Raw genomic sequence first — 27,671 nt, forward strand, 5'->3', positions numbered from 1 at the left:
CTGGGAATGGTTGATCTCCGCCTCTAGGATGGAGAAGCTGTCATTGTTAAAGTATGTGGAATCTATTAGGGGGATATAGGTAGCGCACGTGAAGACATTTTTCTATGTTGAGATAATTTCCTTATTCATTTCTAGTCAGATATAAAATGTTCCTTTTTTGACAAATTTAATAGTGTGGGTTAGGTCTCTCTCTCTCTCTCTCTCTCTCTCTCTCTCTCTCTTTCTCTTTCTCTCTCTCTCTCTCTCTCTCTCTCTCTCTCTCTCTCTCTCTCTCTCTCTCTCTCTCTCTCTCTCTCTCTCTCTCTCTCTCTCTCTCTCTCTCTCTCTCTCTCTCTCTGTCTCTCTCTCCTTATCTCTTGTCTCTCTCTCCTTATCTCTCTGTCTCTCCCTCTCTCTCTCTCACGGGCCACTGTTTGTGTGTTACCGGGAACACGGCCAATCTTATGACTTTGAATGCAAAGTCCTTGACTATACAATATACAAGCAAAGATTTGTGGGAGATAATCCTGGACCTGAGTTTGACCTGTCTTCCTGGCCCTTGTCGTGAACAGCTTTGATGGCTCGACACTAAGTAGGCAGACTGGCCCAAGACAGGAGCTCCACGCGTCTCTCGAAATGAATTAAATAAAGTGGCTCAGTCCCCTCTGCATCCATCCGCCATCTGTAATCCACAAAGCCTACATACACCCAGGTAATGCCTTTCAAATTTAATCCTACATGACTTAAATGCCCTTCACCGGGATTAGGGAGAAGAATAATATTCCATCTGGCACAAGACGAGAGAGCATGGACAAGGTGACAAACCTGAAATGTGGCCAGGGGGAGAGAATGAGGCCACTAACAGACAGAAAGGCCCCAGCCCCAGTGTCCAATTAGACGCTGGTCAGAGAGAGGCTGCAGACTGTGGAGTGTGAACCATGTCCACCATGGCCTGTGGTCCCAGTAATGAAACAGGGTTTCTCTATTTACAGGCACCAGCACGCCGCCGGGTATCAATGCCACGGCCTTGCCCAGCCTAGCAGCGCCCATGGGGGTCAACGGGTTCGCATCCCTCCCGCCCCAGACCAACGGTCAGCCTACCAACGAGCCAATCTACACCAATGGGATCCACCCCTACCCAGGTGAGACAGCCAATGGGATTCACCTCTACTCAGGTGAGCCAATCTAACAGCAGTTTCATTCATTTGACTTGTAGCCTTTTCTTAACTAGGATAAAACCATTATATATGATATTTTTGTCGAGGGAGACCTGGCAAGATAGTCTTAGGTTGACTGCCATACCGCAATCAGTATAGGTGGTTGTGAGAGTCAATTATAAGTTTGAAGATGGTTTAAGAAAAGCATGCTGAGCTTTCATGATGAGCGAGTCAATGCATCCATCAGTGCATTATGGTTAATATGATGAGCCTAAAACGCTTCTTAATGCTGCATGCGCCTGAAGATTCCTGAACACCTGACACATCATCATGCACTTGACTCCTTGATGCATTATGTAAGGCAGCTGCAGTGATAATGAACCACAAAGCAGTTTGTTTGGCATGTTGTTAATATTTGATGCAAACATCTGGGGGGCGAACAGGAATTTTGAAGAACTGTGAAATATGACAACTCGAATCCATGTGTGACTCCACCCTCTGTCTCGCTCTCCCTCTCTCCCTCTCTTATTTATTTCTCTCTCTCTCTCTTTCTCTCTGTCGCTCTCTCTTTCTCTCTGTCGCTCTCTCTTTCTCTCTCTGCAGCACAGAGCCCTACAGTGACTGACCCTCTCCAGCAGGCTTACGCCGGTGTGCAGCACTACGCAGGTGACCTCCCTCTCCTCACTCCTCCCCTCCCACTATGGCTGCTAAAGATAGCCCAGAGGACTGGCCAATTTTCTCCAGGATTAGGAAACTTTACATTAGGATTTGAACGGATTTCCAGTGGACTTGATTATACACCCATACAAAAATCTTAATTCCAAAAGTACCCTGAGAACTGTGTTCCGGACACCCCTCTACATGATTATGATATAGATAGACAGACACTAAGACCTCTCCTATCCTAACCATCTATCAGGATAGGAATAGACTCTCATTCCTGTATTGTTAGTGTCCCTGTTTAGACAGTGCATTCCCTTTGTGTAGTGATCCACAATGAAAATTAGCCCGGGCTCCAAGTCATAATGCAATTTATTTTTTCAGTGTCTGAAGGACGTGAACAATAGAATCATGATTTAAGTCGTCGTAAATGGAGATGTGACATCCCACTCTGGCTCTTCTCCTTCTCTTTGCAACAGCAGCCTACCCTGCCGCATACGCACCAATCAGTCAAGCGTTCCCCCAGCAACCCACCATCATCCCCCAGCAACAGAGAGAAGGTAAGAGCTAGCGGGAGCGACCACCCAAGAAAAAAGGTGATAATTACCATGTTATATTCTAATGTACGTCTGCTTTGAATTAGCCAGGGAGAGGAAACACTGGGCTGGAAAATGGGAGAAAAAGAGAGCTTCATTTAAAGGAGTTTAACATTAACAGGCAGCAAGATGGAAAAGTTACTCTGTCATTATTCAAAAACTGGACTAATTCAAACTCGCAGTGTTCGACTGGTTAATCAGTCCATTACAATGTGTTTAAGTGGTTATAAATATTCATTAGAGGAATTAGCTGCATGCAAAATCATTTATTAACATTCCTAGTTTAGTGTTAGTACCACAGCATTAAATGTAATAAAGCATAGGATATGCTGTAACTGTAAATCACTCTTCCTGACACTGTTTGTCAGATATAATGATTAATTTATGTTATTGTACAGCATGTGATGGTTATGAATATGATTATTAGTCAACGTGGAAAATCTGAAATTACTCTAAGTGCTCTAACATTGCATCAGAGGAATGATTGTATTGCAGTATGTTTTGCCAAGCATTGTAGTCTACCTGCCCCCATCCTTGAGTTAAAGGAAGCTTGCATTAGGGTTATGTGACTGCTATACTTAAGCCAAAGAGTTGCTCCTCCTCCTGACAGTGTGTCAGCCCCACTGGCCTGTCTCTGACTCAGATCTGAATCCTTCCCTCTCTGGCTTGGCTGTTGGCTGGTCTCCCAGTCTGCCTACCACAGTCTGCAGCCTCCAGGAGACTGCAGACGCAGCAGCCCCCATTTCATGAGACACACCTAAACTAACAAACAGGCAGAATAAAGCCACAAGCTCAGACTGTAAAACCACAGCTCTCTATCATACTGTGTGTGTCCTCTATCTGGGCCAGGGAGAGCCAGTCAGCAGCAGCCTCTTATCAGCCTTCTCACCAGCCACAGGCTCATCTCGTCATGCTATCATCCCCGAGCAATGAGACAGGGAACAATCCATGCAGCCGCTAGCACAGCCCACCAAGCAGCCCACATCTCTCTCTCTCTCTCTCTCTCTCTCTCTCTCTCTCTCTCTCTCTCTCTCTCTCTCTCTCTCTCTCTCTCTCTCTCTCTCTCTCTCTCTCTCTCTCTCTCTCTCTCTCTCTCTCTCTCTCTCTCTCTCTCTCTCTCTCTCTCTCTCTCTCTCTCTCTCTCTCTCTCTCTCTCTCTCTCTCTCTCTCTCTCTCTCTCTCTCTCTCTCTCCCTCCCCCCCTCTCTCCAGTCTATTCCTCTCCTCATCAGAAGGCCATGTACAGTATGTGGCATCTGGGTGTGTGTGGAGACTGAAGCGAGATTGGGAGCCAGTCAGTCCTGTCCTACTGTCAGCTAGTAATTGGGGCAGACACTGGGCTTATGTCATCATGCATGCTCTTCCTGTCCTCTCCTTCTATTTCCCCATGTAACCTCTATAGTTTGTTGTTGTTATTTTCCACCAGGGCCGGAAGGCTGCAACCTGTTTATTTACCATCTGCCCCAGGAGTTTGGAGACGCAGAATTAATGCAAATGTTCCTGCCTTTCGGCAACGTCATCTCCGCCAAAGTCTTCGTGGACCGGGCGACCAATCAAAGCAAGTGTTTTGGTGAGTCAGTGTGTCAAAGCCGTCATCTCTGCTGAGAAAAAAAAGAATCGGATGAGAAGTCGACTGTGATGTTTGGCAATCTTCTAATGTCCGACTTTGGATTCTGCATTTAGTTGTATTTTCCTTTATTCCCTGTGTCTATCCTAATCAAGTTGCAATGAACATTTTAAAAGTGGCGTTACATGCGAGTGAGCAGAGAGGAGAGGGTGATGAGGGGGATGTGTGCTTCGCTCCTTAAGTTCAACTCATCAGCAGATGCTTTTGAGACACTGGGAGTGGGTGAGAGTGGAGGAGGGGCGATTTGTTTGTAACTACCTCCAGTTTAAGCCCACAGCTCCCCAAGTTCAAGTACATGCCTATTACCATGTAACTAGACATGCAGTATAGGGGAATATAGTCAGCATAAGCCCTTCTGGCTATTAGCGTTTCACCTTCAACAAACATACTATAAAACTATGGTTCCCCAGCCTCCATAGATAGCCCCTAGAGACCCAGCCTCCATAGATAGCCCCTAGAGACCCAGCCTCCATAGATAGCCCCTAGAGACCCAGCCTCCCAGCCTCCTATCCAACACCTTCCTCCCACACAGCCTGTGGGGATGAGACTGGGTGGTGGTGGAGGATGTGCAGGTGGACTGTGTGATCTTCAGGAGATAATAATAGACCTGTTTGAGCCCTAGACAGCAGCACCCACGAGATGAGGAGCTGGACTACAGAAACGGACCACTGGCCTCCTATATAGGCTGTCTAGGATGAGAATAGCATGTCTATCACTACTCTACGAGGAAGGACAAAGATGCTGTGACCTCACGCATCTCACCATTATTTTCCCATGCAGCTATTAATTAAGATCTTGGCTGAAAAACAATCATTTAACCTATCATTTTTTTCTCCTTCCTTTTTATAGTCTGAGCCCCGGGGCTCTTGTGAGAGACATTAACAAATTAGACAGAAGATGCTATGCATTATGTGAACTAAATCATTACTCTCCTGCAGTAACAGGGGAAGCAATTTGATCCCTCTTCAGTTCAAAATGGGAGATGAATTCTTCCGATGCACCTTGGATGCAACACACGCATACACACAATGTATGTGCACAGACGTGTGTGTGTGTGTGTGTGTGTGTGTGTGTGTGTGTGTGTGTGTGTGTGTGTGTGTGTGTGTGTGTGTGTGTGTGTGTGTGTGTGTGTGTACACACGCCTTGTGATTCTCAGTGATTGACAATAGGCAATGAGCCAATGTCATCATTATGGATTCCAGGGTAGTCATTGACTTACTGAGATGAGGCAAAGTCACAGTTTAAAAAGTGACATAGTCAATGTAAAAAAGAGTGTTCCAAACACAACATTCCAAACACATTAACATTAAGACCGATTCCATGGCAATGGAGCTTACATTGACATCCTCTCTGGTAATTGTTAGCTGTTGGTGTTAATTATCAGCTTCAGAAAATCAGATGTGCAGCTGAAGAAGATGGTGGATCCGTCACTGAACGACCAGCTGACCCAAATGACTAGTGTTGAGTAAAAGCACAGCGAGATCTTAAAAGACTGGCTTTAGAGTGGGATGTTGAGTTTCTGGCTGTTTCAAGGTCTTAGTCTGGGGTCTGTTGGGATATACTGTTATTTGAATCCTCCATGTTTAGTTACTCAATATTGACATTTAAGGATGATCAAAACTCACCTCTCTAAGTGGTATTAGTGGAGCAAAAATTGATTTTAGAAGGTCCTCTGAAAGCACTGCATACACACTCGCAGACTAACACTTACCATTGAAATAGATGATCCTCTGTTTTTAGAACAGCAAGCAGCACTCTATTGTTTTGGTTGGCTTAAAGCGGGAGCAGTCCCCTTCACAATGTCCGTCAGCATCTAGCTGTGCAGAACCCTACAGCTTAGACACTAAGTCACCGCACCAGGAGTCATACAGAGCTGTAGAATGGTGAGGCTGTGGCCTTTGTCAGTACTCCACTCTCACCTGCAAATCAAAACCTTGTCCGCAATACCCGACAATGATGTTACAGAAGAATGAAGAGCTGCAAGGGAACATGAAATGATGATTCATACATGACAGTATTCAATCTCCTCTCATAAAGGCTGTTTGGGGTGTTTTACATTGTGCTGTGCAATGAATGTGTCCCAGTCAAGTGCTGCTAGTCCTTTTGAAGTGTACAGTGCTGTATAAAACATCCTAATAAACCTGGCAGCTGACTGATTTACATGGTGTAAAGGGGGCCAGGATTCACCACGCTTCTAGTCTGCTCTTTTCTTTGTCCTCTCTTTCTTCACCATCTTCTTCTTCCCCCTTTTCCCCTTCCTGACAATCACCTTTTGGGGTTGGGATGTAAACGCAAGGTTGAGATTGATGAGAGCAGGATGTGAGGGGGATCACTGCTGTCTGACAGGCCCTTCCCTGCTCAGTTTGTTTAAAGGGTTTGTAAAAGCAGGAGCCTTATCTCTCCCCACCTGACAAAAGCCTGCCCTCTCCCTCAAAATTAAACTGGACCCATAGCAACGTGATCAAATCAGCTGGAAGGCGGAAAATTCAGGCCGTCAATCACGGAGGTGTCTGATAAGAGCAGGCAGGAGTCTCAGTGTGGAAAGCTCCAGGCTCATTCCGCCCCAACACCCAGGTGATAACTCAGAGTACATGCAGGGCAGGGGAGAGGAGAGGCTGGCACCTCTATTCAAAGGCAGGGGAGAGGAGAGGCTGACACCTTTACTTAGAGGCAGGGGAGAGAAGAGACTGACACTTTTACTCACAAGGAGGGGAGAGGAGAGGCTGACACCTTTACTCACAGGCATGGGAGAGGAGAGGCTGGCACCTCTATTCACAGGCAGGGGAGAGGAGAGGCTGAAACCTTTACTCACAGGCATGGGAGAGGAGAGGCTGGCACCTCTATTCACAGGCAGGGGAGAGGAGAGGCTGACACCTTTACTCACAGGCAGGGGAGAGAAGAGACTGACACTTTTACTCACAGGCAGGGGAGAAGAGAGACTGACACCTTTACTCACAGGCAGGGCAGAGGAGAGACTGACACCTTTACTCACAGGCAGGGGAGAGGAGAGGAGAGACTGGCACCTTTACTCACAGGCAGGGGAGAAGAGAGGAGAGACTGACACCTTTACTCACAGGCAGGGGAGAGGAGAAACTGACACCTTTACTCACAGGCAGGGGAGAGAAGAGACTGACACTTTTACTCACAGGCAGGGGAGAAGAGAGACTGACACCTTTACTCACAGGCAGGGGAGAGGAGAGACTGACACCTTTACTCACAGGCAGGGGAGAGGAGAGGAGAGACTGGCACCTTTACTCACAGGCAGGGGAGAGGAGAGGAGAAACTGACACCTTTACTCACAGGCAGGGGAGAGGAGAGGAGAGACTGACACCTTTACTCACAGGCAGTGGAGAGGAGAGGAGAGACTGACACCTTTACTCACAGGCAGGGGAGAGGAGAGACTGACACCTTTACTCACAGGCAGGGGAGAGGAGAGGAAAGATTGACACCTTTACTCACAGGCAGGGGAGAGGAGAGACTGACACCTTTACTCACAGGCAGGGGAGAAGAGAGGAGAGACTGACACCTTTACTCACAGGCAGGGGAGAGGAGAGACTGACACTTTTACTCACAGGCAGGGGAGAGGAGAGACTGACACCTTTACTCACAGGCAGGGGAGAGGAGAGGAGAGGAGAGACCGACACCTTTACTCACAGGCAGGGGAGAGGAGAGGAGAGACCTTTACTCACAGGCAGGGGAGAAGAGAGGAGAGACCGACACTTTTACTCACAGGCAGGGGAGAGGAGAGGCTGACACCTTTACTCACAGGCAGGGGAGAGGAGAGACTGACACTTTTACTCACAGGCAGGGGAGAGGAGAGGCTGACACCTTTACTCACAGGCAGAGGAGAAGAGAGAAGCGGCAGGCACCTCTACTCGCAGGCAGGAGAGAGACACATCTACTCATGGCACCCTCCACCTTCCCACACCTACACCCAGTACGCCCTGCCCTGAACCTGGCACCATGCTCCAACCCTGCTCCTCTTACTCTACACACACACACACAAACACATAAATACACTTTAATTTCCACCTTGCTACGCTTAGAGACGTACAGATGTAGGATCTTAATTTGAACCAGTTTGCTGCAGCAGGAAAATAATCCTGCAGCTACAGGAAATGTGAATTATTATGTGGATTATAACTAATGGACATTTTTGTAGGGGTTGATACATTTTTCGGACGGGAATATCATTTCTGAAATTTCAAAGTGGAAATTACAAACTTCAGAAGCCTTTTTAAATCTTAAATACAATACAAGTTTTACAATTCCTGCATTGCAGTTCTCCTGAAACAGGGTGATCAAATGAAGATCCTACATCTGTATGGACCAACGCTCATACACACAGATATTCTCTGTCAACACACAGAAAACAAAACCTTACACGTGGTGTGACACTCCTCTTCATCTCATCTGCTACTCTGTTGTTCAAATTACACCCTCTGACTTCTAACACTCTTCAATTAGGAGCTTTTTGATATCTATATCATTAACCATTTCGTAATTTTGTGTAATCGTGTTTTTATTTCAGTGAATTTCAATTTACCTCCTGAAATGAGAACATTAAGACCCATTGTTGTTGCATTGTTGGAAGCTAAAAAGGGGTCTCTCTCTTTCTTCCCCTTTTCATTATTTCTTTCTCCGCCTCTCCCCATCTATCCTTCACTCTGTCTCTCTCTCGCTCCCTCCTTCTTTGTGTCCCAGGCTTTGTGAGCTTCGATAACCCGTCCAGTGCCCAGGCGGCTATCCAGGCCATGAATGGTTTTCAGATAGGCATGAAGCGGCTGAAGGTGCAGCTGAAGCGGCCAAAGGATGCCAACCGACCTTACTGACCCCTCTGCCGTCCACATCCAGGTAAGAGCAGACGCCATGCTATTCCCACATTCATGCCCAGAGCCAGGGATGAATGGCAGACAGCCCCTCAGGGTGCTGGCCAATGAGGAGGGAGTAGGAGGGGCAGTGGGCTGACATGTCTGACTCCCCCCAGCTAAACTCCAATCGCACGATGAGGGCTACTGCATACCTGAAACATGTTATTTTGGTTGTATACGTTAGACTACACATCATTGTAACAAAAGACCAGTACATGTGTTTCCATTGTATATTTTTCATGAACAATTTGTAAATCATATTTGTATGTTTTACAATGGCCTCACCAAAGTGAAGGGATTGTAATAATGGCATATACAGTGTAATGTGTAATGGAAATGATAAATGCTACCTTCATTTCTTGTCAGATAGCATTTGAATAAAGACATGTAGCACTAATTGAAAGGAGGCTGTCTGAGCAGACTGCCTGAGGAGAGGAGAAGAGCGGAGGAATGACTTTGACGTAACACATTGATGAGGAACAAGTGGAGAATGTCCTGAACAATGATGAGGACAGGCTCGTCATTATGACATCCTCAGTGTGTCTCTAACAACAGCCGTGTGTGTGTGTGTGTGTGTGTGTGTGTGTGTGTGTGTGTGTGTGTGTGTGTGTGTGTGTGTGTGTGTGTGTGTGTGTGTGTGTGTGTGTGTGTGTGTGGATGGGGGTAAGTCTGCCTGGGGTTGGTCTCCTGCCGTTCTAACTGCTCAGTATGTGTGTATTCTTCTCATTGTTAGAGCAACACATTGTCTGTAAGTGTGTAGTGTTCACTGTTCATCCCATGCACTCTCCTGTCTGTTCCAGTCCAGGTTCTTCCTGTGTGAGGTTTTACATTGTTACTTGATTTGTTTTGGGGGTAAATTAATTGAATGTGAGACCAATTTCACTGAAAATCACACAAAATATAATACAGCATTTTGAAGCCAGAAATATGCCCTTAGATGTAGGTGTAGATACTTTATAAGAGGATAAATCATCTATAAATTATATTTATAGATTGACTGAAACTTTTGTATTACCAACGTAATAACCTCAAACTTATGATTTAAAAAGACCATTCTTCTCCACTCTTCTACTAACTCAGTAATTCTGCCGACAATTTCTGGGTCTTAAAGAATTTATAATTGACTAAAGGTACTCAATGTACATACCAACATCATAGCATACAATGCATGGACAAAATCCAATTATTTAGAGTGTGACTGTGTTAGTTTGAGATGTAAAATATGCCATTTGGCCTGGCCTTATCTTTGTGAGTACAGTGCAGCACTCTAGTCTTTTACCCTATAAATGTTCTCTGACTGAAAAGCCTCTCAGAACTGCTTCAAAAAGAAAAATAAAGGCCATTATTTTAGTTATTTTTGAAGGTTCCATTTTTATCTCTATATTTCAAATTGTATTTGTTGATTTGTTGACTTTTTCATTTTGACAGTAATAACCTCCCTTCATTTGGTTTGTCAGCCAGAGACGTTGAGAGAGAGAGAGGCTGGAATAAATGGGAAAGTAAAGTCTACATCATATTTACCACTTGAGAAAAAAAATTGGAATTCCACCACTTCTCTTCTTCTTTTGTTTTGCACCCAACCCAACCTGCCAACCTGCCAATCATAACATGAGATGGCCTCTCCATGGTCGTTGTGTAGCCAACCAGTAGCCACCAGTCATGGGGACACGTTCCCAGTTCCCACACCTGTAAGTTGAACCCATGGTGTCATTTTATTTTGGATGACGTCATGTTGCAGGACTGTGACTGCGTGCGTTGCATGACGTGGCGTCGAGACCATTTTATATCTCTATCTCTTTTTTCGCCCTCTTTTTAATATGTTTTTGGCAGCTTGTGAAGTACAGTAAATTGATGCCTTTTTGATTGCTGCTAGCTGTTGTTAGGTACATCTGACATGCTGATTGACTGGTTGATCATTATCAATGATGACGTGACTTTTGACCTTCTTTGCTGTTGTAACGTGACCTTGTGTGTTTAATTTTTTCTCGTGAACTTCAATGTTCAATGTGTATGGATATTCTGTATCTCTCTCTCTCTCTCTCTCTGGGTGTGAATACTATATATATATATATATATATATATATATATATATATATATATATACATATATATATATATATATAGATATATATATGAAGAAACTGTGTATATATGTATATATATATATACACACAGTTTCTTCAGAAAGTATTCACACCTCTTAGAGTTTTTCCACATTTTGTTGTGTTACAGCCTGAATCTAAAATGTATTAAATTGAGATTTTGTGTCACTGAGAGGAGATTTTGTGTCAGAGGAGTTGTGTTTTTAGAAATGTTTACAAATTAAAAGCTGAAATGTCTTGAATCAATAAGTATTCAACTTTGTTATGGCAAGCCTAAATTAGTTCAGGAGTACAAATGTGCTTACAAGTCACGTAATAACTTGCATGGACTCACTCTGTGTGCAATATTAGTGTTTAACATGGTTTTTGAATGACTCCCTCATGTCTGTACCCCACACATACTATTATCTGTAAGGTCCCTCAGTCGAGCAGTGAATTTCAAACACAGATTTAACCACAAAGACCAGGGAGGTTTTCCAATGATTCGCAACGCAGGGCACCTATTGGTAGATGGGTCAAAAAAAAAAAAAACAGAGATTGAATATCCCATTCAGCATGGTGAAGTTATTAATTACACTTTGACCCAGTCACTATAAAAGACACAGGCGTCCTTCCTAGTTCAGCTGCCAGAGAGGAAGGAAACCACTCAGGGATTTCACCATGAGGCCAATGGTGACTTTAAAACAGTTACAGAGTTTCATGTGATAGGAGAAAATCAAATCAAATGTGTCACTTGCGCCGAATAGAACAGGTGTAGTAGACCTTACAGTGAAATGCTTACTTACAAGCCCTTAACCAACGATGCAGTTTTAAGAATACCTAAAAAAGTTACATTTAGAGAAAAGTAAGAGATAATAAAAACAAATAATTAAAGAGCAGCAGTGAATAACAATAGCGGGGCGAAATACAGGAGGTGCCGGTAAAGAGTCAATGTGTCAATGTGCGGGGGTACCGGTGTCGAGGTAATTGAGATAATTATGTACATGCAGGTAGGGTTGTTAAAGTGGCTATGCATAGGTAATATAACAGAGAGTAGTAGCAGCGTGGAGGGTGCAAATAGTCTGGGTAGCCATTTGATTAGCTGTTCAGGAGTCTTATGACTTGGGGGTAGAAGCTGTTTAGAAGCCTCTTGGACCTAGACTTGGCACTCAGGTACCGCTTTCCATGCGAAGGCAGAGAGAACAGTCTATGACTAGGGTGGCTGGAGTCTTTGACGATTTTTAGGGCCTTCCTCTGACATCGCCTGGTATAGAGGTCCTGGATGGCAGGAAGCTTGTCCCCGGTGATGTACTGGGCCGTACGCGCTACCATCTATAGTGCTTTGCCGTCGGAGGCTGAGCAGTTACCATACCAGGCAGTGATGCAACCCGTCAGGATGCTCTCGATGGTGCAGCTGTAAAATCTTTTGAGGATGTGAGGACCCATACCAAATCTTTTCAGTCTCCTGAGGGGGAATAGGTTTTGTCGTGCCCTCATCACGACTGTCTTGGTGTGCTTGGACCATGTTAGTTTGTTGTTGATGTGGACGCCAAGGAACTTGAACCTCTCAACCTGCTCCACTAAAGCCCCGTTGATGAGAATGGGGGCGTGCTCGGTACTCTTTTTCCTGTAGCCCACAATCATCTCCTTTGTCTTGATCACGTTGAGGGAGAGGTTGTTGTCCTTGCACCACATGGTCAGATCTCTGACCTCCTCCCTATAAGCTGTCTCATCGTTGTCAGTGATCAGGCCTGCCACTGTTGTTTCATCAGCAAACCTAATGATGGTGTTGGAGTTGTGCCTGGCCGTGCAGTCATGAGTGAACAGGGAGTACTGGAGGGGACTGAGCACGCACCCCTGAGGGGCCCCAGTGTTGAGGATCAGCGTGGCGGATGTGTTGTTACCTAACCTTACCACCTGGGTGCGGCCCATCAGGAAGTCCGGGATCCAGTTGCAGAGGGAGGTGTTTAGTCCCAGGGTCCTTAGCTTATTGATGAGCTTTGAGGGCACTATGGTGTTAAACTCTAAGCTGTAGTCAATGAATAGCATTCTCACATAGGTGTTCCTTTTGTCCAGGTGGGAAAGGGCAGTGCAGTGTGGAGTGTTATAGAGATGGCATCATCTGTGGAACTGTTAGGGCAGTATTCAAATTGGAGTGGGTCTAGGGTTTCTGGGATAATGGTGATGTGAGCCATGACCAGCCTTTCAAAGCACTTCATCTCTACAGACGTGAGTGCCAGGGGTCGGTAGTCATTTAGGCAGGTTACCTTTGTGTTCTTGGGCACAGGGACTATGGTGGTCTGCTTGAAACATGTTGGTATTACAGACTCAGACAGGGAGAGGTTGAAAATGTCAGTGAAGACACTTGCCAGTTGGTCAGCGCATGCTCAGAATACACATCCTGGTAGTCCGTCTGGCCCTGCGACCTTGTGAATGTTGACCTGTTTAAAGGTCTTACTCACGTCGGCTGCGGAGAGTGTGATCACACATTCATCCGGAACAGCTGATGCTCTCACAATCTTTTGCAAATTTTGTAGAAATAAAAACAGAAATACCTTATTGCATAAGTATTCAGACCCTTTGCTATGAGACTCGAAATTGAGCTCAGCTGCATCCTGTTTCCACTGATCATCCTTTAGATGTTTTTTTCAACTTCATTGAAGTCCACCTGAGGTAAATTCAATTGATTGTACATAATTTGGAAAAGGACACACCTGAGCTCCGAGACAGGATTGTGTCAGATCTTGGGAAGTGTACCAACAAATGTCTGCAGCATTGAAGGTCCCCAAGAACACAATGGCCTCCATAATTCTTAAATGGAAAAAGTTTGGAACCACCAAGACTCTTCCTAGAGCTGGCGGCCTGGCCAAACAGCAATCGGGAGAGAAGGGCCTTGATCAGGGAGGTGACCAAGAAGCAGATGGACATTCTGACAGAGCTCCAGAGTTTCTCTGAGGAGATGGGAGAACCTTCCAGAAGGACAACCATCTCTGCAGCACTCAACCAATCAGGCCTTTATGGTAGAGTGGCCAGACTGGGGGGAGAGGTTCACCTTCCAACATGACAACGACCCTAAGCACACAGCCAAGATAACGAAGGAGTGGCTTCAGTACAAGTCTCTGAATGTCCTTGAATGGCCCAACCAGAGCCCGGACTTGAACCCGATCAAACCTCTTTGGAGAGACCTGAAAATATCTGTGCAGCAATGCTCCCCATCCAAGCTGACAGAGCTTGAGAGGACCTGCAGAGAAGAATGGGAGAAACTCCCCAAATACATACCCAAGAACACTCAAGACTGTAATCGTTGCCAAAGGTGCTTCAACAAAGAACTGAGTAAAGGGTCTGAATACTTATGTAAATGTGATATTTAATTTGTCTATTTCTTTAAATATATTTGCTCAAATAAAAATACAAATCTGTTTTGATTTGTTATTATGGGGTATTGTGTGTATATTGATAAGGGGGAAAAAACGATGTAATCCATTTTAGAATAAGGCTGTAACATAACAAAATGTGGAAAAAGTCAAGGGGTCTGAATACTTTCTGAATGCACCGTAAATGACAGAGTGAAAAGAAGGAAGCCTGTACAGAATAACAATATTATAAAACATGCATCCTGTTTGCAATAAGGCACTAAAGTAGAACTGCAAAAAAATGTGGCAAAGAAATTAACTTTAAGTCCTGAATGCAAAGCGTTATGTTTGGGGCAAATCCAACACAACACATCACAGAGTACCACTCTTCATATTTTCAAGCATAGTGGTGGCTGCATCATGTTATGGGCATACTTGTCATCAGCATGGTCAGGGAGTTTTTTGGTTTTGGATAAAAAGAAACGGAATAGAGCTAAACAGAGGTAAAATCCTAGAGCAAACCCTGGTTCACCTTTCAGCAGGTCAATAACTTAAAACACACGGCCAAATATACGCTGGAGTTGTGGAATAGTTACAATGGACTAGTTACAATTTTGACTTAAATCGGGTTTAAAATCTATGGAATTACTTGAAAATGGCTGTCTAGCAATGATCAACAACCAACTTGACAGAGCTTGAATAATTGTAAAAATAATAGTGTGCAAATATTGCACAATCCATGTGTGCAAAGCTCAAAGAGACTAACCCAGAAAGACTCACAGTTGTAATCACTACCAAAGGTGATTCTAATGTGTATTGATTCAGGGTTGTGAATACCTTCTGTATGTAAATGAGATATTTCTGTATTTCAATAAATTTGCAAACATTTCTAAAAACATGTTTTCACTTTGTCATTATGGGTTATTGTGTGTAGATGCACCCATAATGACAAAGTGAACAAAACAAATATTCAATAAATGTTGAATTCAGACTGTAACACAACAAAATATGGAATAAGTCAAGGGGTATGAACACTTTCTGAAGGCACTGTGTATACCAACAGTGTTTTTGCAATTATTTATTTGTACCAATGTTTCTTAACGCAAGAGAGCTGATGCCAACTTTTGCTGTCACAAGACAACAAATAACCTTCTTTTTTTTTTAGCAATCCCCAGCTTTAGTTGAGAGATAGACAAGATGACCCTGTGTTTGTGCAGCCAATTAAATATCCTCCATCCATATATCCATCCACAAACTGTAGAGAAGCACAGGAAAAGTTTGACTCTCCTCCACTCCTCCCTGCATTTCATCTGCACTTGGAGTACTTGGTGTGATTGTTTTGTTTGCCTAACATGAGGATAACTTCCCATGTATTTATTTATGAGAGGGCTAACCAATTACATTGCGATTGCAGAGCTGCAGGCAGTGGTGTAGCCCCACACACCCCAGCCTGACTCCACCCACATTCACACACAAACACAAACACCATCAAAACACATCAAAGAAACTAATACCATGAATGGTGCATCCTCTGCTTGTGTTGTTTTAGTCTGGTCTTTTCAGTATTATCATGACCAACAATTAACTCAATGTGTTTGTAACTCTTTTACCACTGAATAGATTACTGGTGCATTACTGGTGCATTCCATGCATGAGTTACTATTGTTACTATTGTCTCGATATTTTTACTCTCTCCAAAATCTGTCAAAATAAGCACCATGCGTTTCTATGGGCTTATTTTGGACCGAAGCTTGTCACCTGCCTTCCTGCCTTTGGGACAACAACTCCCGTTGTTATGGCAGAGACATGAGCATCTTGCCATTATATACAGATCTCTGACTTAACTAAGTGCAGTCGGTCAGGACAACCAGCCAGCTCGGCACTGTGTCTCTGGGTTCGCCTGTCTCCCTTGTGGATCAGGTCTCTCTGGGTTCGTCTGTCTCTCCTGTGGGTCAGGTCTCTCTGGGTTCGTCTGTCTCTCCTGTGGATCAGGTCTCTCTGGGTTCACCTGTCTCCCTTGTGGATCAGGTCTCTCTGGGTTCGCCTGTCTCCCTTGTGGATCAGGTCTCTCTGGGTTCGTCTGTCTCTCCTGTGGGTCAGGTCTCTCTGGGTTCACCTGTCTCTCCTGTGGCTGTGTCTCTTTGGGTTCCCCTGTCTCCTCTGTAACTCAGGTCTCTCTGGGTTCCCCTGTCTCCCCTGTGGCTGTGTCTCTCTCATCAATCTCTAATTGAGAGCCACTTCAGGGTGTGCGCATTTGTGTGAAAGTAGGTAGTTATCCATGTAGATATAAATATGTTTTTCCAGTAGTTTGGTCTTCATCAGTTGCTTCCACTTAAAACTCCCCTCTGGAAATACAAGCTGTTATGTTTTAAATGGACTGTTTTCTCTTCTTCTATATCTTCTATGGTAGATGCCTACTTTGAATTACTGGTGTTTTTGTATAAAAGCTGGAACATCTATAATCAGGTATTTTAGTGCAAAGGCTTACCTCTAATGGTCCTGCTTGCCTCCGCAGATATGAAATACGTTACCAGCATCTCATCTCCCACGGTTAAATAGCTGATCTATTAAAAAATGGTAACAAGCTCGTTTCTCAGGAGAAAATAACAGAACAAAGACTTGCGCGGCATATGTTAGCTCCACAAAGTCAGGTATTTTTCATGTGGGCCCTGTGAGAGTGATTAGCTGTGATTTGGCTGTCTTTTTGTACCAGGATTCAGGGCCAGTACACATTAAGAATGATGGCATCCTAACTCCAGCTTATTTAACCAGAGCCAAAAAGCACATAAATCCACAAAAAGTATATATTTCATATCTACTGCTATGGCAATAAAGACATTATAGCTCTGGGTGTATTTTCCAATAGTTTTGAGCATTCGTTTTAAATTTGTTCACTACACACACAAAAAATGTCACATGAAAAGATGATCATGCACTTTCCCTCCCCCTGGAGTTTTGTAATAATCCCTTTTAACATGATAATATTGTTATTAATGGGCTACTATTTGACCTTCAGTGCATCCCTTCATCTTTAGCGTCCCCCTTCCCTCGGTTGTCATTTGGGCTTTTAAAAAATTATTATCACAAATTAACAGAAATGAAAATTAACAGAGGAATTAACAGAGATGAATGGCTAACGTTTAGTAAAATATTGTTTCTGAGGCGAGAGTAAAGTTGCTTTAAATACCTACCGCCTTTGGATTAGTGCTGTCACAGCATACATCTGTTCCATATGGTAAAACACAACCCCTCCACCTCCAGCTTACTTCTTTCTAGATCTGATTGACATCCTCCTTCTTTTCCTTTGTCTGTTTTCCATTCTGTTAGCTGTGCCTGTCAGTGTGCTAAACCAGGCAGGAGCCAGCACCCTGAACAAGACCCCTGTGCCCTCGCCTCACTGAATCTGCTCTCTCTCTCTCTCTTACAGGATGAAGGGCCACAACACCTTATTTCCACAAGTGCAGTATAAAGTACAAAGACTTCTTGCTCTGCTACATATCATGAAAGAAGGGTGGTCCCTTGATTCTGCTGGAAGAATAGCTGGAGAAGATTGGGTGACTGAGGAGGAGAAAGAACCCGGAGATTCTTGTTTGTTTTTTTAGCAAATGCCTCTTTTTTTCCCTGTTTTGCTTTGGCGTCTGTGGAAGAGGATTTTTTGCAGAGACCAACTTTTTGCTGCTGTTTTTTAGAGAAGATGGAAAACCTTTATAGACACATTATGCTCAAAGCATGCAAACTGACACCGGTACATATACACACACACACACACACACACACACACACACACACACACACACACACACACACACACACACACACACACACACACAGACACACACACACACACACACCAGCCTGCTGCCATTTTGGTTTTCGTGCCTACACAGGTGATGTGCTCTGTGACAGGGCGAGCTCTGAGGAAAGAAGAAGAGAAATGGAGAATCCAGGAGAATTTACATGCATCATTCCTTAGGAAATAGGGACCAAAGGACTTAACGCTTTTTAAAAGAATATAAATATATACATATATATATATATATATATATATTTAAAAAAACTCTTACCTTGTAGCTGCAAGTATTACAATTTAACAGTAGTCAAAATAAATAATTAAATCAATATCCAGTGGCCTAAGTAAGAATAAAAAGATAAAGGAAATAATGTATACATTGAAAAAAAGACAAGGAAACGTAGTAAAGGGGCTGATTATTATGTTCTGGTTGCTGTTTTGCCCCCAGTTAGTAGATTAGAAAATGTAGAATACTAGAAAAGTAGATTTGCTCTTTTTTGCTGTTGTTTTTTTTTTTTTAAGAAAAAAATACTTGAACTTGTAAAGTAGGGGAGGGATGAAAAAGATAAAATTATTCATTTTGTCTGTCCCGTCCCAGTGGGCTTTGGGGCATTGGGGTCTCTCTCTTGGATGTGACGGTCAGGCCGCTGGATATGTCCCTCTTCATGGTGTGCAACTCACTCACAGCACTATCTGACAGCTATAAAGGAACTGTTTTTCAGAAGAGGGGGAAGAAGAAGAGAAAAGACAGATGGACCTTCCTAGTGTCTGTGCTGGACAGGGTTCACATATGAGAGGCTTATTTCCCACAAGCCTTTGTGTTCAAGCGACAATCCACTGTAAAAACCAAGCAAATCGGACATGGTGTGTTCTTTTCTTTTGAGCTTTTTTATTACACAGGGAGTGTGCTATTATAAAACGTATTAAAGAAATGCTTAAAGAAAAGCTTCTGCAAACGAGATGGACTAATGGACAAAAATTAAGGCAAGCAGAGAAGAAAATGATTGAGTTGATAGCTACTGAACCTGCCAAAAGAGTGGACTCAACAGTATAACAATGAATTGGCTCTCATGGTGTTTGAGTAAAATAAAAAAATAGACCCATTAAAAATAACCACTTTATAGGCAAGAGGGAGAACGAGAGAGAGAGAGAGAGAGAGAGAGAGAGAGAGAGAGAGAGAGAGAGGCCAGAGATATTTATGTCCGCTGAAGCCGTTCTGAAGCTCTGGTGAGATTGAGAAACATCGCCTCACCCCCACGGCTGCAGAACAGATACAAGCAGAACTTGCTCTGAAAGACACACAAGATTTATGGATGGCCAAACAGTGGAAGCTTTTAGAGCTCATTTAGCTGTGTCGTATATAATGTACATGCCACTGTTAACATGTCCCCTCCCTGACCTGCTTTTTTTTTCAAATATTATATAATGAGCCTGTGGAAAAACCTACCTATCCGTCTCAACCTAACCTAACACAGTCTGAATTACAGCCATACAACCGCCATCATTCAGCTCCTCCCTGCCAATCCATGCCTAGCAGATCACAGCTCTGAACTCTTAACTTGCCAGGCTTTTAGTTAGTGTCTATGAGCCGTTTATTTTGTGGTGGATGCAGCTGGCCCCGCTATATGAAAACCAGATCAATATGTTTGCGTTGAGTCTCGAGGAAGGATAAGATTGCAAGTCATTCACTGTCCACACTTCCTCAAGTTCTCTCAGTAGAACACCAGCTCTCCCCCAGCTCTCCCCCTCCCTCCCTCCCTCCCTCCCAACTCCCTGAGAGCTGACTGAAGGCATACAGAGGGGGAGGCAGAGCTGGACAGGGAAGAGAAGGCGAGAGGAGAGTGGGAGAAGTCAACAGCCGAACCCTGATCTCTGAGTCCTACTCCACACCAACATGTCCAACCTTGTCTTTTCTTATCCTTCAAAGTGATGCTCCTTGGAATTATCCCCCGGGGGACCAAATCCATGCAATCAAAAGCCACAACCCCCCCCCCCCCCTCAACACCACCACCTTGCCAAACACCATGTATCTGTGCTGCCTAGCTCTTTGAAGGGTTGATAAGGAATCACTTGGCATGTATTAGGTACCTGCTGCCTTCTGTCCAGTCTGTCTCTGTTTACCTCTGGGACTTGCTCTCCAAAGCAGAGCGGACGCATTCCAAGTCACTGACTGAAAGCCCTGCCTGCCTGCATCACACAAGACACATCTACAGTACAATGACTTTCGTTGTCTTTCTCCCAGCTGCTTAAAGACAATACCATGCCACTCTTTTCTGTGAGCGAAAAGATCTTGGATTTGTCTTGATTTGTATCCTTGCTTTCACCATACCACACTACTGTAATGAATGTTAGCTTCTGACTTTGTGTTTGTGTTCCTCTGCTATAAATAGACACTGTTCTGTTCCATCATGCCTTCCAGAACCCCAACCTAGCTGTTCATAGCCTGGTTCAACCAGACTGAACTCTGCACTCAAAAATGGGGGGTTCAGTCTGGTTTTACCAGGCTATGCTGTTCAGCTGTTTCCCTGGAACAATGTTTCAGACCAACTTGCAGTTCAGTGTTTGGCTTCAGTCGCCTTCGATGATCTCTTCCTCCGTATTAGACATGCTATTTCACCTTTCCCTCTAATCACGTTGTAATAGTGAGGCTCTATACATTAACACCAACCAAGTGAAAAGTCATCTGCATAATCACCTGGACCAAATTACAGTGGGGATGGTCCCTTGAATGCTCTGTGATGACAGAAGGTAGATTAGAGAGAATTATGTTTGTAGCGGCTCCCTGGCAAGGATGCCGACAGCTGACCTGGCACCGATATCACCGCAGCCGTATTTATGATGGAGATGGGATCCAGGAAGATGGATAAAACCCTCCATATCATAGCTACTCTGGCTATTAATGTTGGATATTTGATTGGCGTGGGTATAGATATGTTGAAAATTAGGCAAAATAGACTAGGTTTGAAATATTTCTCCAGGTATAAAAGCTACTGAACAATAGCAGGTTGAAATGGGTAGCAGACAACCAACTAGTTCGTTGAAAAACCCTTAGTTCCTCCGTTGCAGCTGCCTGCCGGGTGGCCCATGTTATTGTACATCAGCTTTCAGCACATAATTGTCTCAACAATCGCCTCAGAAGCCGCCATTGTCCACAAAACAACCTGCTCTAAACATTTTGCATTTGTCACGGCAGTATTACAGTCGGGACACCTGCAAAGCACATAATATTGTTCAGAACTGGAGGAACAATATTGGTGAAGCACAGTAGTTATTTTGAATCAAAATGACGCCCGTTGAAAAAAACAGTGCCAGCTTTGGTCGTGTGTTGTCTCAGCTTGCCTTCAAAAACACAGTAAAAACACTCAGCCTTTAGTTGTTATGAAGTCAGCAGAACATGTAGGAACTAGGAAGCAACAAGAGTTAATGTGAAGTAGGTCAATATCAATGCATGTTCTTCACAGCAGCCATGTTGTGCTCATTATTTACGTAATGCTGAATTAATCAATAGGAAACCTAATGTTCCGTGAGCGATGAAATCTCCTATGCTTGTCTCTCTGCCGCTTCAAAAGCAACTCCTGCAAGACTAGTCCCATTAGCCTCCCCACGAGCCCTCTGATGGCTCCTACACCAGATATATGCTGCACACCCCTACAGTCAACTTAGAGCAGGGTTAGGTTCAGCCTAGGTCCAATCCCCTGCCCAGTCTTATATTCCCTGCTTGGCTAACGTGCTACGCTCGTATAGCCTTTCTGCTGCACCAGGGAGCTGCAGAAACGTGCTTGGGAAGGCTAGATTAGACCATGTTAAATCAGGGAGCTGTTAGAACCAGGGTCCTCTTATTGCTCTTCCACACAGGGGAGGAAGGTTATTAGTGTGACATGCAGTGAAAACAGAAATAGCTGTAGTGAAGCCAGGCTCTGGAACAAAGAAAATGAGAAGTGGGTTTTATTCCTTCTCTTACTGACTCCAGAAGTCTGCCAGCTCAGCCCATCTCAGCCCATCTCAGCCCAGCTCAGCCCATCTCAGCCCATCTCAGCCCAGCTCAGCCCATCTCAGCCCATCTCAGCCCAGCTCAGCCCATCTCAGCCCATCTTAGCGCAGCTCTGGCCCTGTCTGGCCTTTAGTCAAGAATGTTAACTTAGGAGTGACTCGCCTTACGCAGGACTGAAAGCCACCCACTCATGTTAAGATGAGAATATTTAGATTGACATTATAGGTTATTGCTATTGTTAGTTCGACTCACTTTATGAGTCTGTTTGGAAATACAGTAACAGTCAAAAGTTCGGATACACCTTTCTTTATTTTTACTATATGTGTTAATTCATAGTTTATATCTTCACTATTATTCTACAATGTAGAAAATAGTAAAAATAAAGAAAAACCCTTGAATGAGTAGGTGTGTCCAAACTTTTGACTGGTACTGTATGTAAAATATAATATAACAAAAACATATTTATGGTCATGTGGTCACTGTAATGCCTGACCTTCTCATGTAACATTAGCACCTGTGAGGCAGTTATTCACATTTCTTAACCTCTGGTTATTCTGCCTCCTCTACTGGCTCTAGATATAATGCCTTCCTAGTTTGCATTCCATAAAGTCTGTCCTCATGAGGAGTTAGAAACCTCAGAGCTCCGAGGCTGACAGAGGGGAAGGATAACCAGTCCTAAGAGCTGAAGAGGTTGACTAAGAGGCTAAGAGGCTAGATAACCAATCATCTGAGCTCTGAAGCTGGCGGATGGGTTGAATAACCAATCCTAGTGGGCGAAGAGAGATCTGCCTAGCATGTCTAGCAGACCCCAGCCCCTGGGTGTAGAGAACACTCACCCTAAAATAGCAGTGATTGTCAAGGAAAGGAAGTGAAATGTAATTGACTGAAAGTGGAGAGATAATTAAAGGAACCTGTTGGACAGGAGGGAGAAATTAATGGCTCTCATTTAATAGCTGCTTTGGGAGAAAAGGAGAGCTTTTCCGTCATCTCGCTTAGCTAACGCAAAAAGGGATTTTCGCTGTGGAAATGGGATTTTTGCTAAGAGGGGAAGTGAAGTGGGTTTGGGGGGGCCTGGATGCTAAACTGAAACTCCACAAAGTCACCTCAATACTCAGGGCATCAGGCGCTATGATGTCATGATTAGTGGAAACTTTCAGAGCCTTGCCTTCCCATGGGCCCTGCCTGCCTTGTCTGGCTGGGGAGGAATAAGAGCTGCGTATTCACCCAGAGGCACTGAGAGTATGGTGGGAGCTGGAGGAGCATGTTGGACCTCTGCCAAGGCAGCTGGAGGAGCCAGAGACACGATCACACTGTCAGTCAGTCAGTCAGGGGGAGTGTTGTCTGTCATTGAAACATTAATGCCTTGGATCCATCAGGTCAACGTGCAATTTTAAAAGACACTAAAAGGAAGACTTTGATCCTATCATAAACAGCATAAAGAGCAGTCAATCACAGAAAAGTGTGGGATCATGTTTGACAACAAAGCTGGAGATTCAAATCAAAAAATGGAGACAGAATTTTTTATTCCTTCATGTAAATAATATAACACAGAAACAAATGAGTCAGGAAGTAAGAACTGTACAGTAGAGAGGTCTGTCTATAGTAGTCGCCTGGCTGTGTGGACATTGATGTCACTATAAAACGTATCCACAGCAGTGCAGGGAATCTTTGGAGAGGGTGGGACTTTTTAACACTTTGGCCTTTTTGGTTACTGAGTAAACATGAATGAATATGCACTATACCCTCAGCTGAACACCACCCAACATAACAGGGAGAGGATAGCAGAGATCTGATTCTAGATGATTTAGTAGGGCTTCAATTCCAGCCTGGAGCAATCCATTAATTAGGTTTACACTGACACATCATGATATTTCTGACAGTTGAAAGATTGCCTGTGCACTAGCTAATTGGATTAGTCCAATTGGAGCTGATTAGACGGATAGATGTGACCTCAAATACGTGACGAGAAGGCCTGCCCCTCAGTCTGCTCCGTGCCGTGCAGAGGAGCAGGTGATAGTGACAGCAGCCATTAGTTCGCAAGTTGCTAGCTAGCTTGCCACCGGGGCGGCGTCCGCCAGTCACCGCTATAATCCACAGCTCCACGGGTATGGGCGGAAGAGGGTGAGGGTTTGCCAGATTGGAGCTGAAAACACATTTCCATATGATCCAAACACAGAACACAGGTGTATGATGAGAAAGAGAGAGGATTGGGCCAGGTGAGCCGGATGCACTGCTACTAGAATGAATGACTACCCTGCAGATCTCCCTGCCTCTGTGGCCTGCCCCTGCCTCTGCTCTCTCCACGGCCAGAGTACACAGCTGCCTGCGATACTCCTGTACATATTACATAGCTTATTTTTTAATTCTGTTAAGGCTTCTTTATAGACGACCGTACAATAAATCATGTTGAAAAAAAAGAAAGAAATAGTTAATATATTTCACTGACTACGAGAAGGAAACTATGAAATAATTTATCAAAAACAGTAGAGAGAAAACATTTTTATTTCTTGTATATTGAAGCGCTGATGTTAAAATGGATTTTATATTCATGTTGGTAAAATGGTTATTTTTTTCCATTCTCTTATGTTTTCTGTTTTGTTATCTGCTGAAGCTGGGATGGACCCATTGTCTCAAGGTTTATTCTGATATGCTTTGAAGATACATGTTGAAGGGACATTTTGCTACACAATCCCCATATGGAATTACATGTCAATTTTGAAAAATAAGCTGTCATTTAACATGACCATTGTCTTTCAGCCATACATTTCTCTTTTGTTTGATTATTTCTTTCATCTTGAATTCATTTTATGTCTTGAAAAAGAATCAGTGACATCTCTTTTATTTTCATCTTGTCTGCATGCGGGAATTTTCTCTCAGAGATCATTTCTGAAGAGCTATTTCAACATTACTGGTCTATCTTGTATATAATAACTGTGGTTGACTCCAACACCACTGAAGAAAATGTGCCAATAACAGATTGAACGTTCCACTACACTGTTTTGGTCAAGTCAGGTCAACCCGTGGCCTTGACACCAAACTGATCAAAAGAGGGAAGTCTGCCTTAAAACACATTCATTCTCTCTGACGGTACTACCTTCAAAAACGTAGCACATACATTGTATTCTGGGGATGCCAATGCTAGTTCTTTTCCATTGTTCATAAACATGCTCTGGTTTTTCCTTGCAGAGATGAGATTCTGTTTAATTGAAATGCAGCTGTCAGTTGTAAAGATTGCCTTGTGTCAGTTTTGCCTCAATCCCACTTCTGACACCAATAAGGACGGGATCATACAGTATAGTTACATTTCCATCGGTTACATGGACCAAATTTTATCACATGAAACCAATAGAGCAGAGTTTCCCTAACAAAACATGAAATGAGAGCCTTTGTGCAACCATTCAGATATAAAGGAAAGTGAAAATCATCCACTGTACTTTGCTTCATGAGACATTACATTCCCAGCTTCTCTCTCGCATTTCATCCACTTGATTTTACTTCTGTCAGACAAATAAAACATGTCATTTTATGTCATTTATCATAATTTATTTTAGGTACTTATTAGTTCATTTATTTATAATATTTTAGTTGAATGATATAATTGTACATCTTTCTCATTTTTACTTGAACAAAATCAGTTTATTATCTTTATTTTCTCAAAACAGAACTGTAATTTGACTTAGTGTTGGCACGGGTCTGTTTTTCCCTAATTCGGGGTGGTTCCTCCCATAGTGCTCCTGAACTGTAGTTCTCTAGTTCATTATATTCTGCTTAGACTAAAATAAAGCACAGTCCTGTAGAAGATTGAGCCTGCATTGTCCTCCTTTTATTGATTCAATCATTTACAGCCAACTAAAGTCGGCTGAACTTGGAAGAGCATGCCATGACATGGCCTTGGTTGGTAGAGCTGTAAAACATCTTGTGGTGCCTTCTGTCATTTGATATATATACGCAGAATGCATTTAGAATGTGTCATTGTATTAATTGAGATAATAGTGCTAACCATATCTGAATACCAAATTAGATGAGAAGGTTAGTAGAAAATCGTTTAAAAAGGACGAATAATGCATAATAAATGGGACGGAGATTGGGAGTGGGAAGGGAATAAATTGTGAATTGATTAACCTGAAATGGATATTCCATCTACCACTGAGGTGTTACTGTTGAAACAAAATCCAGGTGCACGAAGGATTTTTGTGAGTTGGCATCTGACTAATAAGAAGTAAACGATCAATAGACAAATGAATGAATTTGATCTTGTAGACCATAATAACGAAGGGAAAGGAAGGAAGGAACTATTTGCGGTGCAGACAGAAGCTTCAGTAACGTTGAGCCTGTCTGTGGTAACTAAGTGACCTACTTATGTACCAACTCTCCTCCACTTTTGTTAACCCTAAAGAGTGAGGACACCAGCCATGACACATCACACGTCACAGCCCAGTTCAAAGGTTACACTCAGTTGGGTCAAAGACGATTTTACTCTTTCTTTTGAGTATCTCTGGTTGGACAGCACAACATCCCAGAATAGAGTATGCCACCCAAGGGACTTCAATGACCACATAGTCCCCACAGACACTAACGATATCTCTGTTTATTTGCCCCCTGGTACAAAGAGAATAGTATCGGTGTGGAAACAGATTTATAGTGGTTAAATCTGCAGATGATAAAAAAGCAAAAGGCCCAGTTGGGACAGTAACTCGTAGCCATCACACGGTGACTCCTGATCTGTGTCCCTGGAGACTTCCTCATTGTGCTGCCGACAGTCCATGATTCCTCATGACAAACTGGATAGATCCTCGAGTGAGTCTTTGCAGAATTATTTCTGTCTTTTCGATTGCGTCTCTCTCCTACCCCTGAGATTTCACAGTGTTGCCTCTGAGCTATAAGCTTCAGCAGTTAGCTACCACTGTCGATACTCAATCTGTCCTGTTTCCCCTGAAGCCAATGAAACACAGCTAACAGGCTTTTGGTTTGTTTGTTTTTGGGGAAGGAGGGTGTGGGTGAAAGAAGATAGAACATGGAATACTACAAGAACACTTCCATCTGTACTCTTCAGAGTGTAGAATTAAGCAATACTGCACGAAGAGGTCTGCAATATAGCCATTTCCCCACGGCTAAGGGCTGTTCTTATACACGACACAACACAGAGTTCCTGGATACAGCCCTTAGCCGTGGTATGTTGGCCATATACCACAAAGCTCTGAGGTACCTTACTGCTATTATAAGCTGGTTACCAACAAAGTTAGAGCAGTAAAAATACATGTTTTGTCATACCCATGGTATACGGCTTTCAGCCAATCAGCATTCAGAGCTCAAACCACCCAGTTTAAAATAAAAATTAAAGACTAATTGAAGATAAAAAATACATTTAAAAAGCTGTTATGGAGGAGATAATAAAAGAGATGGATGTTCTTATGTTTGGTTGTGAACTATTATCAGAAAGGGTCAGATTGTTTCGACAATGTTAATTAGAAATGCCTCCGCATGGGTTATCCTCAATTAAGAGATCCCCACTTTTTCAAGCAGGAGAGGTGTGGTGAGTTCTCCCCGTTCTCTCAACCTTACACCTC

The 27,671-nt window shown here is 43.5% G+C and overlaps 1 protein-coding gene across 28 annotated transcripts in view; it reads left to right on the top strand.

Moving 5' to 3' along the window:
- Positions 1 to 25,909, top strand: part of LOC110526357 (CUGBP Elav-like family member 4) — a 177,367-nt gene extending 151,458 nt beyond the window's left edge. For 14 of the 28 annotated variants that reach the window (XM_036980705.2, XM_090238613.1, XM_090238619.1 and 11 more), the window contains 6 exons: positions 972 to 1,154; positions 1,740 to 1,802; positions 2,276 to 2,356; positions 3,818 to 3,961; positions 8,723 to 8,872; positions 17,751 to 19,101. In XM_036980705.2, the coding sequence (XP_036836600.1) occupies positions 972 to 1,154; positions 1,740 to 1,802; positions 2,276 to 2,356; positions 3,818 to 3,961; positions 8,723 to 8,850 (599 nt within the window). In that variant the 3' untranslated portion in view covers positions 8,851 to 8,872; positions 17,751 to 19,101. Of the gene's footprint in view, positions 1 to 971; positions 1,155 to 1,739; positions 1,803 to 2,275; positions 2,357 to 3,817; positions 3,962 to 8,722; positions 8,873 to 17,750 lie in introns of all 28 variants that reach the window. The other 14 variants (XM_090238623.1, XM_036980708.2, XM_090238616.1 and 11 more) reach the window with 7 other exon arrangements.
- The last annotated feature ends 1,762 nt before the right edge of the window (positions 25,910 to 27,671 follow it).

Source organism: Oncorhynchus mykiss, chromosome 6 (assembly GCF_057628025.1).
Source record: "Oncorhynchus mykiss isolate SJ-2025 chromosome 6, ASM5762802v1, whole genome shotgun sequence".
Classification (NCBI taxonomy): domain Eukaryota; kingdom Metazoa; phylum Chordata; class Actinopteri; order Salmoniformes; family Salmonidae; genus Oncorhynchus; species Oncorhynchus mykiss.